This window comes from Anopheles stephensi, chromosome 3 (assembly GCF_013141755.1).
Source record: "Anopheles stephensi strain Indian chromosome 3, UCI_ANSTEP_V1.0, whole genome shotgun sequence".
In the NCBI taxonomy this organism is placed as follows: Eukaryota; Metazoa; Arthropoda; class Insecta; order Diptera; family Culicidae; genus Anopheles; species Anopheles stephensi.
The window spans coordinates 54,437,076-54,451,979 of NC_050203.1; the positions used below are offsets into that span (position 1 = coordinate 54,437,076).

The window sequence follows — 14,904 nt, forward strand, 5'->3', positions numbered from 1 at the left end:
ACTATGGCTGGCGGCATCGAAAATCATCACCATCACTTCTTAATACGACAAACGAAAGTAAACTAAACTAAGCTGGCAAAACCATAATACCGTAAATACACACAGCTACATGCGCGCAATATGCTGCCGTAGAAGCAACGCAAAATGGAAGGCAAATTGTAAACATACGGAGCAAGAACAACGGAGTAAAGTAAAGAAAATGTAAAAAAACGGGAATACTTCTAGTGTCTTTCTTTTTACTTTTGGCCTTGAATTCGTGAAGGAAACAACATTCGAAAGGTATCCGCTTTCCTTCGGCCGTTGGCTGTTTTTGACGGTCACGGACCACCCCAGCCTGATAAGAGAGAGAGGCGGGCAGCTGGTCGATAGGTGTTCGGTTCGGGTTCGATATCTCTCGAGTGGGGGTTTGATTAAGCGCGTTTGGTTGATTTTCGATAAGGAAACTGATGATGGTATGGGTGTGGACGAAGTTCGCGTGCACGAGGCGCCAAACTGTTGACGGGGTCTTGGCTGGAGAAAGGTAAGTACTTTAAGATTCTATTCCTTCATACAGATCCCATCGGAGATTGTCTAATGCTTCAGATAACTGACCGAGCAAAGATTGGCTCTGCAAGGCTACAAAGTAATCCTATTGCTGCCGGAATCTATCGTAAAGAAATTCCCCCAAAAAGAGGTCCAACTCTGCCAAAGCATAATCATGGCGCAAGTGAAACTGCTTATCAGTACTTGCTCTGCGGCAGGAATCCCCGCATTCGCATGCGGTCTAGAGCCGTCGTTTGTCGAAGCAATTTCCCAGAAGAATTCCATATCAGTTTGAACTTACAACGCCTCCACTGTACTTGTGGACAACCTCAGAAGGCATTATGGGCTTCCGGTCGTTCGGTGTCATTCTTATGGCAGGACCAGCCCATCTGGTGAGTTTAATTCAGCTCATACAGCTCGTCCATATGGACACAGAAATTCTTCTGAGCTAAGAGAGCCATGTTCGCCAGTTTTGGACGGAGTCCATGTCTCAGAGGCGTATGTGAAAACTGGGGGACTATAAATGTTCTGCACAGCTTCGTTCGTCGAAAAAGGTATTTTGAGAACAGTTTTCTCAGGCTGTCGGGTTGGTCAACCAGTTGGCACCGTACTATACCTCGCGTTACTATGACAACATCAGTGTCATTGTCAGTGCTGACTTTTGACTCAAGCATGGATTGTTTTTGCAAAGCTGCGTTCATCTATCTGCACTTCACCCCTACTTACATCCCTATGGTGTCTCTATCTCTTTGGTTTACGCCTCGTTAATCTCAAACCCGTGTTTCATAGGAGAAAGGCATTGGAGAGTCTCAAGCCAATGATGTCCAGCACCAGGTTGTATAAAAGACAGGCAAAACCAACTCCCCAGTAAAACAACAGGCACAGTAAACAGTGATCGTTGCCATTAGTTACTTTAGATGACACGACCTTCAACGGGAGCACTCGATTTTCTTCTGGTTTTATCCTTACATAAAGGTAGCTGTTCGTACTAAGTAACCATGTTTGAAACGTCACCAGGTTCAGGATCGAAAGGACAGCCTTTTCGTTAAAGCACCCGGGCAGTGGCGCCGTTCTTCACACGGCAGGACCGAGCTATCAATCCCATCTACGAGATCGCCTCGCCTTACGGAGGTCTGACTTCTTTGCTAAGGGTAAGATCAAGTCACGGAAAGCCAGAAATGGCAGGCCTTTCAAGGTTGAAGTGCCAAGGAAGAAGAAGGCGTATGTATCGTATGTATGCTGTACATTAGCGACTTTACAGATCCTTAACGATCTGTTCTCACGACCAGATAACTTACAGACAGAAATCGTCGTAAATTCTCTTATAGATGGATTTTTAGCACAGATTTGAGTACGTAAAAAAATTGAAATAAATACATTTTTTTTAATTAAAATTTAAATATTCAAATCATTAAAAGTAATAATTTTCTATTTACTTCAATGATTATCACTTTGATTCTCGTAATCCTTAGTACAGTTGAGATTTTGACGATTAATGCTGGAATGAGGTTAATGCTACTGATATTCACATTAGTGATGGGCGGATCGACTCGAACCTGCCGGATCGGAGCTATCCGAAAGCGACCCGGAATCGTTCTGATCGTATTTCTAGTTCCTATGAGTGCTGGTCGATCTGTGAGTAGAACGAATCCGGGACGACCGGTAGGTGCAGCAAAGCATACACGAGTTCGAGCCGTAGGTTCGGGTCGACCCATGACCTACGGGTCGAACTCGACTCCGGGTCGAACCGTGAAAAGAGTCGTATGACCCATCACTAATTCACATGTCACTAGTATGCAAAATGCGGCTTTATTCATTGTGTTCATCAATATTTGTAAAACTGAACTAATGCTTTCTCTTGGCCAAACCAAAATGAAGAGAAGATCGTGGTTTTAGAGTCTCTGCCCACGTTGCCACACAGAGCGTTCCATGATACTAGAGTGAATTTAAAGAACAAAAGAAAATGAGGTGTTTATAGCACGTATTACCTTTCATTTCACGTCATACATGCCTGCGGGGTTAACAACACCCAACACAACACTTCTAATCCAATTCCGCCGCTCCATTACACGAACGTTTTCCAATCGAATGGTCGGCGCGCGTTTCTGGTTTCTTGGCTTTTTCGCAAACCCGCCCTCCTCCACCACGTGCAAAAATGTAATTTCTTTTTTTTCTTCTTCTCGTCTATCCACTTTATTATTGGTCAGTTGTTGTTCATTGGCCTTTTTTTTTGCTTCTTCGTCGGGTTTCGGACTTTCGTACTTCGTGCACCATCCCAAACCGGAAACAGGCTCGGTAGAATATTGATGAGGTGAGGGATGGATTCTTTCCGTGCTTCTTGCCTTGAGCGGCAGGAGGCAATGGCAAGTAGCAGCATCATCGTTAGCTAGCAATAAAATACCTCCCTCCATTGCTTGATATGGTGTTTGATGAAGCGATGCGATCCTCCTGATCAAAGGTTTCGGATTGGAACGGCCTGCTTGTAATAAGCGGTGGTGATGTTTGAATGATAATAACGTAAACGAAACTGCCCAGTGTCGTCATTATGTTCCTACAAGGGATTCATGTCATTCGTCCATATGAAGAAGAAAACTCTAGATTCGTCCCATTTCAATAGATCATTAGAAATTATTTAGGGTAAAACTCTATTGGAAAAATTCGTTGAATTATTCTGCGAGCAGTATTGCGCTCTCAGCACTGGCTTCTTTCGCCGAGATTCGATCGCTTCTAGCACTCAATGGTTACTCATTTATTTCCTCTTAAAAATTAAGACCGGCTCGATGCAAAACCACCGATAGAAAGAACAATCCATAATGCTGCCAAAGGGTTTAAATCGAAGCAGGCGGTATTTTGTAGTGAGAGCGTCGAATCGAATCTCGGCGAACGAAGTGCGTGTAGAGGGCGCTGATCGTCTCTCCCTACGCAGGACTAACTTTCCAGAGTGACGTGGTGTATAATAAGACCTCTAGGTTAAGCTTTCTAGGTTAAGCTGAGAAGAAGAAGAAGTCTTCTGTGAGTTAGAATAGCTGATCTCGACAGGCTTGAGAGAAGGATAAAAACATTGCAAATTTTATTCTACAACTGCCATGGTTTAAGTGCAAGTTGAACGCCTCACGCTCGCCCAGGAAGGAGTGACATAAGTATTGTAGGATTCAAGGATCAGCAGCACTTAGTGCCTTGTGACGTAGCCTGTATTGTTACAGATGAAGTTTCTGTGACATTGCCTCTCTTGCTCAGGCTGATGCACTTCGAGGCATTATTAGCATTGATTTGTTGAAGAAAATGTATGATACCCTCCTATTTTGATTCCTATTTAACTGTGATTTTCTGATCTTTTTTATGTGTTTGTAGGAATTCTGAAAGAATAAATCGTATTCAGAGTACAGATGGATGATATCTGGAAGTTCAGGGTATCCAGGAGTTTTTTTGAGTCTTTGGTAGATGTTTTATAGGGTTTCTCAGTTGATAAGGCAATAGCATCCATTTTTATGGCCGGCTCCTTAGATGAAATGGCAAACAAAACTAGTTGATATGGAAACGAATTCAGATGGCAGGGAAATTAAATACCTTTTATTGTAATGTCCTCAGATGGTATTGTCATAGTAGCCATTGATTTTGCACGCACTTAACCGTATGCTGGAAGTTCGTGTACATTATCAATTTGGGTCGGTCTTCACACAACAGAACTGAGGTTTAAATCCCACCCGGAGCGTTCTCTCGTTCAGACTATTCAACTGCGTATTATAATTAAGTCTAGTAGGCCAGTATTAGCAGACATGACTTTCAGAGGTCATTAGGCCAAATTAGAAGAAGAAAATAACTTTAGTCGAACTTGTTTGGAATATTTGGTTTTCGGTGCAACAAAAAGTCTATTAAAATTTATAATTTACGACAAAAATGTCTAAAAACAGTAGGAAGCAAATAAGCATATCTGAGAGCTGTCAAAAAACTTCGGGACGAATCCAAAAATTGTTGGAACTGCATCAAAAAACGATGGGAAAGCGTTAAACAACATCGGAATACTCTGTATCGACTCTTGTGCTACTTACTTGGTGTTGGTAGTGTTCTTCGAATTAAGGTTCGAATGTTGTCTCACCGTTTCATAATAGTTTAAAGATCTTAAAGTGCACTTAGGAGGAGTTGCTTAATTCGTGTTAATAGAATAGAAAAGCTTGAAATTTTAGTTTCCGTTCGCGTGTTTTTAGATAAAAAAGATAACTTAATCCTTATTAGACAAGGGTAGTGTGTTCAAGAAAAGTCACGCTCATCATCATAACCGTCCAACTTTCGCCAGAATGCTTCTCACGACTGAAGCGCGATTTTATTCCCCAAAGGATTCACTCCAGCTAATTAATCCGCCTAGCAGGCAGAATGTGTGTGTGTGTCGTAGTAAGCTCACATAAACCTTTTTGGAGTGAAGATTTGATGATCATGCTAGGCGGTGGGCATCATTTTCACAAATCACAGACAGATTAATTAGGCAGCGGAAGAAATCATACGGCTCTGCTGATCTTACCGGCTATCCGGCACAGCTAATGCCAACGGGGATTAGACTTGGTTCGATAGTGGAGATTGAATAGGGTTTGACAGTCGTCGCGAGATGGAAGGAAAATAACAAATAGTAACTAGTCAGCTTTAGCTCTACATGCTTTGGAATTTGGGAGGATTACTGGGTTTCGATCCATACAAGAAGGGAATTGGTGGCTACACTCAGTGGAGGTTTCTTTCAAATGGAAAGTGGAATATTGCAAGCCTTTTGGGGAAGTTTGTAAATGTAATGAAACTCGCGAATCGTTTAGGGGGATATTTTAAACTAGACAGAGGAATATTGCAATCCAGTTGTGGACAGTTACAAACATATAATGGAATATTCACCCGAGGGAAATTTTTAAATCGGCTGTGGAACTTTGTAATTAGCTGTGGAATTGTGGAGCTGTCCACACCTGCCTTCTCTGTCCGTCTGAAGAAACCTTAAAAGAACTTTAAGGGCTGGATCGTCCGGTATCATTCTCATGTCATCAGCCCACCGGAGACTAGAGAGTCTTATTCGCTGCACGATGCCCGATAAACCTTCTGATCCTTCTGAGCAGCTTCCTCTCGAACGCCGCTAAGAGGGTTTCGTTCGTTTTGGACAAAGTCCATGTCTCAGAGGCGTATGTGAGTACCGGGACTATAAATGTTCTGTACAGTCTCAGCTTCGTCCGTCGCGTCAGGTGCTTTGAGTGGAGAAGTTTCCTCAGGCTGCAGTATGATCCGGTTGGCAGCCTGCATCCTGGCGTGTAACTCAATATCAATGTTGAAGTCTGTGCTGATTTTTGATCCCAAATAGGTCAAATTTTGGACTACATCGAAGGTGCGGTCGCCTATCTGTACATCATCCCTGCGTAAATCAGTGTTTGTTAGCTCCATCCCGAGGGTAAGTGTTTGCTAGTTCGATCCTTTGATAAGCTTCTGCTACACAGGAGAGCCTCAAACCAATGATGTCTATATCATCAGAGTATGCCAGTATCTCGATTGACTTTGAGAAGATCCCCGAAGTTTCCACCTCCGAGTCACGGATGACTCTCTCTCTCTAGCGCCAGACTGAAAAGAAGACAGGCAAGTCCATCTCTCTAGTGCAGGCAAAATCCCTTGGTGGTAGCAAAGGGGTGTCCTGGGAGTTTTCCAACCACCTTCACCTGGCATGTGATGTTGGCCATTGTCATTCTTACAAGCCTGGTAAGCTTGGCTGGGATTCCAAAAAAGCTCATTTCGTCGTACTGTTTTACCCTGGCTATGCTGTCATATGCGGCTTTAAAATCAATGAGAGATGGTAAGGGTGGAGCTGCTGCTCCTTCGCCATCTTCTCCAAATTTTGTCGCATCGTGAAGGTCTGGTCAGTGGGCCTTTCACAGATGATCCTGATGATTTTTATGTTCGATCACTCCTCAAGTGTCCTTCAAGCATTGGTGCTATAAGGTGTCAGGAGACTTAAACCCAACCGTTTGGCGCGCATCTGTAGCGTATAGGACAGGTGGCTGCTACCTCGGATAGCATACGACACAGATCATCTATTAGGTCTTTGTCGTGATTGGAAAGTGGCCAAACGTCCTTCCTATTCAGTATCTACTGGTACACGAAAACGAGACTTACCTTAGCTGAGCTTGATTTTTGCCGAGACTCTTAATTCTTGAGACCCTCAGGACCCACAACCAGCTTCAAGGAAGAGGAAGGTGACGTTGTTACAATAACCGATCGTTTAAAGCGTCGTTTACGCTACTGCTAGATTTTTTTTATATGCGTTTGACATTTGTTTTTGACATATTGCCATGACGATTGTTCATTTTTACACAAATGAACACTAGATGAATTTGATTTAACCATCTAGATGATGGTGGGGTTCAATTGTATTGTAATGTCCTCAGCTGAAACTGTCATAGTAGCCGTTGACCCTTTCCAGTAAACCCTGTAAATATTTTTCTTTCATCACTACTTACCCTTCCTGGAAGAAAAGGTAACTGTTGTTAACTGATTGCAAATGTAAAACAGCCACAGGCGGCTTCTCTCTCTCGCTGAGTACTCTAGAGTGTGATTTTTATTTACGCTAACTTGTTTCTGTTGTTGCTGTTTTTTTTTCGTCTGTTTGTTTGTCTTTCGATACAAATTGTAAGCAAACTGTTTGAGATACATTTCGGGGTTTGAAGTTTAGTCCTCGCGTCCGTTCGTCACAAAATTGCGCCACGCCAGGATTACAATAAGAGCAGGGCGCAGGATGAAGGATTCGGTACGTGAAGGAAGAGGGAAGGCTCCGATGTCCTTGTGGGGTGAGCTTCTGATTCGTTATGTGGTTTAGATTGATTTTGTTTGTTTGTAAGGGTTGGGGGTTTTTGTTTTTTTGTTTTGGTTGGTTCATTTGCGTACTCGCTAATTAACTGTTTCTGTTTGGCTCCTTTCCTTACGTTGCTTCTTTTTTTTTATTACATTCTTTTATGTTATGTTATGTTTAACCTTTTATTTCTTGTTTTTTTTTTTTTGTTTTGTTTTGCTTACTTATTTATTTATCGCATCACTTACTATTATCATTTCTTCATGTCGAACATTTCTTCTTGAAAGCGTTTCTTGGTTGTTAAATGTTGTTTTAATTTGCTCTGAACAGCGATAAGAAAACGCTTCCAAACGTGTATTTGTGCGTGTGAGTGTGTGTGTTTTTTTTGTAATGTATGCGTACCGTGTTTGAGTGTGTGCAATAGCATTCACTTGTTTCAACGATTTATGATTTATGGTTTACTTTACCGAGAATAGGTGCTGATAAAATTGGGGTTTGTTTCTGTTCCATTTTCCGAGGGGGGTATTTGGGAGCTTTTTTTCTTACTTCGCTTGCCTTGTTTCTCTAACGTGTTCGAAATCTTTGCGTAGAAAGTTTTCTTCCATAAAAAGAAACTGCCCGTTAGGCGTAAAGCAAAATTAGTAAACTAGTACAGGATAAATATAAAAGAAAACATTCCAAACAAAAACAGGTAATTTTAAATCAAAAAGCAAACAAAGAAATAAGAAGAAAAAACATATAAAACAAACAAACAAAAACGAAAAAAAGGGGAAAGAAAAAGCAAAAGTTTTCCTAACCCTACCGTAACACATTTCATAACAGTCTGTACAATTGTAAAAATAGAGGCCCCTTAATTAAACCACTCAACAACACAAGGTATTATAATTACAAACAATTCACAATCACGCAAAAGGATGCAAAAGGACCTAGTGAGTGAGTTGCTAAAAAAAAAAAGAAAGTCCAGTTGGATAATTTATTTTATTCCTTTTAGAACGTACTAAAGAAGAAAGTAATATCAAAAGGAGAATAAATAAAAAAAAAATTCATCTTTGTTTTCTATTCCTTTTTGGGATAGCGAAAAGGATAAGTGTTCCGTTGCTGGTTGCTTCCAGTTTTTTTTGTCTCTTTGCGTTACCTTCTGTTGTTTTTCTTCTCTATTATCTTCTTACTCGTATGCCGGGTCTTTGATTAATATTTCTTTTTCTTCTTTCTCTCTCTCTCGCTCTTCTTCTTCTTTTCTTTTTTTCATATTTTTTTCGTGCTTCGACAGTTTTCCTATTACTCTTGCTACTACTCACTTTCACTCTCTTCAATCAATAATTCCGAATGTTACGTTTTACACCTCTCACAAACCACACTTTTCCACTATTTTCACTTCCAATCATTCCCCCTGTCAACGCTATGGAAATTGTTGTTAGCTCGGGTTTTCTTTTACCCCGGTTTTGAAATATTTGTTTAAAAAAACAACACTGGAAAACTCAATTTCGGCAATGAACACGTGGTGTGCTTACTGAACGATTAGGAGGGTTGGTCAGTTTTTTCGTACTGTGACTCGCCCAACCGAAAAGGATTTTTTTTAGCGTAACGCTTTTCACACATGTTTGTAGTGGTTGTTAAAATGTGTATATACTAGTAGTTCGCTTTTTGTTTTGGGTGCTCTACCTCGTCACTACTTTTGCACTTCGCTTCACACGCAGCTCTGGACGCGTTTGGAGACACTGGCCGGAAAAAAAAATCCGCGGCCGTCGTCGTCGTCGTGTGCATCGCTTTTCTTCCACGCGCGGAGGAAAACGTTGTAACTGGCTCCCCCGCTGGAGGTCAAAAAAGGGCGTCAAAAATGGATGCACTTACCTACGGCGTCCTGTTCTTCATTTTCTCTCGCCGGGGGTTGCAAAATGTGTTGCCCGTGCTGAAGTCGAAACCTTTTACTGCTTTTCGAGCGAATAGTGGCGTGACTTTTTCCAAAAGCTCTTGAAGAAACCTTTCTTCTTCTGCGTCGTCGGTGTGGTGTGCTGGGACGAGTGCTGCGGGAAGCTTCGCGAGTCGGTCACTGTTGGGAAGGATTGAAGAGATTGAACGAGAGGTGATTATTAAATTTGTTTTTTGATTTTTTAAGAGTAATGGTACGATAAGTAAAATTTATTATTGAGTTGGAAGCAGTGGCTTATTTAGCGGTACGTAAGCTAACCGACTTCGGGGTATCCCGAATTGTCAATGAACTCTTTCCCCGGTCATCATTGGTCATTATTGGCAATGTGGTAGGGACTCCCAACTTCAATTCTGCTGGAGGCTTGTATTGTAGGTGCCTTGCAGTTCTGTTATTCTAAGAGAGAGATTCTACGACTTTGAAAGGATGCATCCATTTGCGTTATACTTGGTCATTCCCTGCAAATCGTTATGATCATTGGAATGATGGTCAGAGAATCAGATCAGCGTGAATCTATGGGCGGTAAAGAAGTGTTGCTTCTTCGGTAAGCAAATTAAGACTTGATGTTAGGTGGCGCATTTCATTTGTACATAAAATTCACTCTGGGACGTACAGAACTCAGGTTTTATTTTTGTTTGTTTGTTTGTTTGTTTGTTGTTTGTTAGAATCTGGCACAGAAAATGAGTCTTACACGACATGGAAGTCATTTACTTCGACAACTAACTACCGATACAAATGCATGACAATTTTTCAAATTTATTTAGTTTTTTCATATTACTCGTCTGCCTCAAGGGTTTAGCAATATTTATCTTGGAACAAACGAAGGAAAAAGGAAGAGGTTTCAAAAGCAGAAATATTTAACAAAGATGGGAACGGAATGAAGCTATTGAACGTTCCCTTCAATTGTCTCCTTCAAAGTCAAACAGGTGCAAAACAGCGTTAAAAAGGCGGAACATCTGTAGCCTATAGCAGTATGGGGACTATCAATTAACACAGAGGAAGTCGTGAGTGATGATGACGATGAGGATCATAGAACCGTTTTGATCACTATTTGGTAGGATACTTGCACATGTCTCCAATGAAGGATACTTGCACTTGTGTGTGTGAGAGACGAACTTTTAGAGTTTTTAAGCCCAAAACTTGGCGACGAACAGGGTACGGCGTAGGAGAGTATACGAGTGAACAGTTTAAGAATCTTTCAATACGAACTACACTAGAGGATGTACCCAGAGGCTAGACAGTGGAGACAAATTCTTAGCACAGATCTTATTGTCTCTAATATGGCTGTAGAATCGCGTGAGGCCCACCATTTCCGACCTTTCTGTGACTTGACGTGAGTTTTACCCGTAGCTGGATAGTCAGCCCAGTGAGGCGGTCCGGTAGCCGGTCTTCTCACGGCAGGACCGGAGTTCAAATTTCACCCAGAATTTACTATGCTGAGACCTCTCGAGGTTGTAGTGCCAAGGAAGAAAGATAGCCTGGCAGTCTCGGTGGGGTTTGATAGAACAGAGCTAGCTGAGCTGTGGCTAATCCAGAGCTATAAGGCATCTGGTTGGTCTGAAATACCAAGTCGATTTATTTTTAAATCGTTTATTTACAGAGGCTTTGGGTCTCAAAGACCTTATTCGCCTCTCATGAGGCCGAATCGAAGATGAATTAATCCAACTAATGTACTCATTAGCTTTAGCAACTTTCACTTCCAGGCGATGAGATAAAGTGAGCTATGAATTAAGCCATTATACCCAGACCATTGACTAGGATCACTCGCTCGACTTGAAGCCCGTTTAGGTTTTAGTTGTATAAAATAAAAACGGGCTGGCGGTATAACATTGGAAACGTTATTGAAAGACAAAAAGAAGAAACACTAAAGGGCTTAATGCACTGTGATGAGAAACACCAGGAGAACAACTGTTTCAGTTGGATTTCATCGCAACATGTGAAGTTGCTAGTCGGTGGTTGTACAAGATGTAAAGACGGACGTATCGATGACATCAGAGCTGCATCGTGGCTATCCCATCATACAATTGTATAGGCGTCTCGTTACAGGTCTGGATCTATCAAGATCGGTCTTTGAATATAGCCGATGGAGATGCACTACAATCATAGATCCAACATCTTGTCCATGGTTTGCTTGCCTCGAGGGTACGATTTATTGCTTATCATTTCAGTACAGAACACTCAAAATGTGTAAGGTTAATCGGGAATACTGTAACACGTTTAAGGTAAAAACTGCGTCACAGTATTCCGATCGACGAATTGCTGAATTTATCCATAAAATTTATTCAACAAGTCCTTACAGACCACATCTTCTTTAGGCCTAGTCTGTGGGGAGCAAGGTTTTTGGTTTTTGATTCACAACGGAGTGTTCCCCCTAGGATTCTGGGTTGAGTTAAAGCTCATTTTGGGTTTGGAGTTTCCATAGCCAGATTGAACGGAAAATGCCTTGTGTGTGATGGATTCTTGTCCAGTAAATGATCAAATAAAAAGCATTCAAACTAGGAATAGAAAGAGTTTTCAACTAGAGATTGCAGCCAGGAAAGGGCTATGAGTAGAAAGTAGAATACCTGTTATATTGCACATCTTGCCAATTTATTTTCAATAATGATGCAAATACTCCCACCCCTTAATAACCTATTGCCTCCCATGATAGCAAAGTTACAGAATTGCATCAGAAACTTATTATAAAGTTCTAAAATTGTGAGCTAAAATCAATCGAAATGGTTCTAGGTTTGCTTCCCTCCAGTTCTCCTCTGTCCTGTGTCACATGTACCCAGTCCAGAGAAGCCGAAAAGAATCTTTGCAAAAAACAAAAAAAAAACAATTCTAAAGAATAAATTGTATTAAAAAAAACACCGAGGGGAATTTACATCTCCAACAAGCAAGCAGGCAAACACCTCGAGCGTTCCTTCACGCACTTCCCGGCCTCTAGGGCGAATCCAGCCCGTCGAACGAACAAAAACGGTACGGGGCACGTTCGTGACGCTGCTGTCCAAAGATCAAATTGGAGTGGCAAAAACGAGGTGGCCACGACTTGCCCGGTTACTACAATGTTGAGTCGAATGTAGGTAATCACATTTGAACGCGTTCGAATGGAATGAATGTGTTCGGCTCGCAGCGCAAACGCAAAGTGGGTATTCGCGTAATTATTTCCTTGGCACGTGCTGCGGGTTGCTGCTGCTTCTTGCGCCAAGTGTGTATTGTGGATGAAGTTATTTGTTGAGCGCGTGAGGGTTTGCTTTTTTTTGCATATTGGTTAAGGATAAAATAATGAAATGTTTCAATAGAGTTTGAGTAAAGTTTGACGGTTTATATGTCCCTAGTTAAAGCTTCATTTGGAACGAATATTGAAGCAGTATGCTTGACCATTTTCCATAAAACCCTGAACCTTACAAGCCGCACTCAGAAATGGTTCCTATTGCACTTTAGTGTGCAATTCCGTGTGCTCCAATTTCCGTCCTAAGCTGACTTCCTTCCACGTTCGCTTTTTCCTGGGCACACACAGCATACGATGGCCACTTGCCCAAAGGTACAAGGAATCATCACCATCAATCATCGCAACCAGGCGTCGAATGGAGGACAAAAGGTGTGGTCGGACCTTCCCCCCCCCCCCAATTCTAATAGAAGAAGTAACAGCGCACACCCACACCCCGGAAACCTACATTTCGTTCACTTTCCGTTAGATATCGAGCGTAACGCAGCACAAATTCGTACCACGTTGCCGCACCGCACGACCGGTCCTGCCAAAAAGGATCGCAACTCGCAAATTGTTCGGCATTCAAAACACGTGGTTTCGGTTCCGGTTCGTTTCGGTCACGCGAAAGGGTCTGCTAGGTTGGGCTAGAGCGCTCTCTAGCGTCGTTGCTGCTGCTGCTGCTGCGGCAATTCCTACAGCATCCCATCCCTTTGCCATCCCAGCCGGCCATTGAGCATGCGTGTTCTGGGTGCTGCTGGATAAAGTAACTGAACCACCGACCGAAAAAAAGAACCTGGAAGCGAATTAATGCAAAATTCGACCCTACGCGTTACACTTCCTTTAGGTTTAGATGGAAAGTAGATTGTTGAAACCTCACTTGAGAATCAATTGCTTGCTTCGGAGGAAACTAATCGATTGAAAATGAATAATATTCCTGAGTGTTTTGAGTAGCTTGAGGGAGATGTCTTATAGTGCGCATAGAATTGATCCTTTGAGAAGGACTAGCTATCGGATTCCCTGGTCACTCGAGCAAGACTTAGTAAGTTGTAATGATTTATTACAGCATTGCGAGTCATTTGTTTGTGCAAAGTCATTCACTTCTTTCATAGTATTAACTATTGTTGCACTTGGGTGTATGTAGGTCACTTTTTGTATCCGACAATTAAGATGTCCTCGTCTTTTGCTGTCCAGTAAAGTGACAGCAGTGGACAACAAAAACGTTGTTATACGAATTTCCCACCAAGAGTCATTAGTGTCAGCAGTCGTGACAAACATTTTCATAATCAGTTTAGTAAGCCCAGAAGCTGTATTATATTGTGAAAAACACATAACATTCCAAATATTGTTTGAATTAGTAAATACATTGCGAACATCCGGATGGATTAATTTTTTTCCGCAATCTCATTACAATCTGAACAATTTGCTCCAGAGACAAGCCTGTTGAAGTAAGCTAACTTAAAGCTTAAGGTTCTACGGGCAGTCTGAGAAAATGTTTCCTGTCAAAATATCTGTCGTGACGGACGAAGCTGGGACTGCATTAGATCCTTTATAGTACAGTTACTAAAATGCGGCCCTGACACATGGATTCTGTTAAAAATTTGCGAAACCCTCTACAGTTCAAGAGGAAGATGCTCAGAAATAACTAGGTATGTGTGGAATTAGACTCGCCAAGCTCCTGTAGGCTGGTCATGTCGTGCGAATGGCTTCAGACGACCCAGCCCGTCGAGTGTTTTTCAATGATGGTCTTATATTGGATTGACAAACGACAGCGCTAGAGTAAGTGTTATTTAAATTATTTTAGCCAAGCAAAGACAAAAAACGACATTATCTTACATTTGCTTGAGAAATAGTCAGCTAAGGTAGTGCTTCTACTAATCGTCGGATCATCGATCGGAGCCAGCAGATGCTTTTTTAAAGATTTGACGGCCAAGATCAAGTACACAGCACCGGTTGGATAGCAGACTTGCAGAAGAAAAATAAAAATGACTTGTTCAATCCCCTAATTTTATTGTTTGTTGGAGGAATATTCTGATCGAGCACATATTGGGTTAGTCGTGTCTAGAGAGAGGGCTGCGCCTCAAGGCTTCCACAATAGAAATTGATCTTACGACAAATTTAAAAAAATCACGTTTTATATGACTACGCTTGAAGCCAGTTAGGTCTCTCTTTTTTAGGTTAGGTGAGATGATTTCTGAGATGGATTTCAGCATCCAAATGTAGTGCGTGCGTGCCCATCTATAAGAGAGTTTCACAGAGGGATGAAATTGATGCGTCAGTCGAAAAGGCTAGGATATTGGATTGGAAGATCGACGACACTAGATCGTGAGCGGTATCAAGCACTTCTAAAACCCAACCATGTTGCTAATTAACATCATCTAACATCTACTTGAGAAGCTAAGGCAGCTAAAGGCAACGTTTCTATCAATCATCGAATCAAACGAATAAGTAACTAAGTGT

General features: G+C 41.8%; 1 protein-coding gene across 12 annotated transcripts in view; it reads right to left on the reverse strand.

Moving 5' to 3' along the window:
• Positions 1 to 7,068: 7,068 nt before the first annotated feature.
• The window catches only part of LOC118513378 (mucin-5AC), a 182,285-nt gene continuing 174,449 nt past the window's right edge, over positions 7,069 to 14,904 (reverse strand). For all 12 annotated transcript variants that reach the window (XM_036059036.1, XM_036059028.1, XM_036059037.1 and 9 more), the window contains one exon: positions 7,069 to 9,377. In XM_036059036.1, coding sequence (XP_035914929.1) covers positions 9,253 to 9,377 — 125 coding nt within the window. In that variant the 3' untranslated portion in view covers positions 7,069 to 9,252. The remainder of the gene's footprint in view (positions 9,378 to 14,904) is intronic.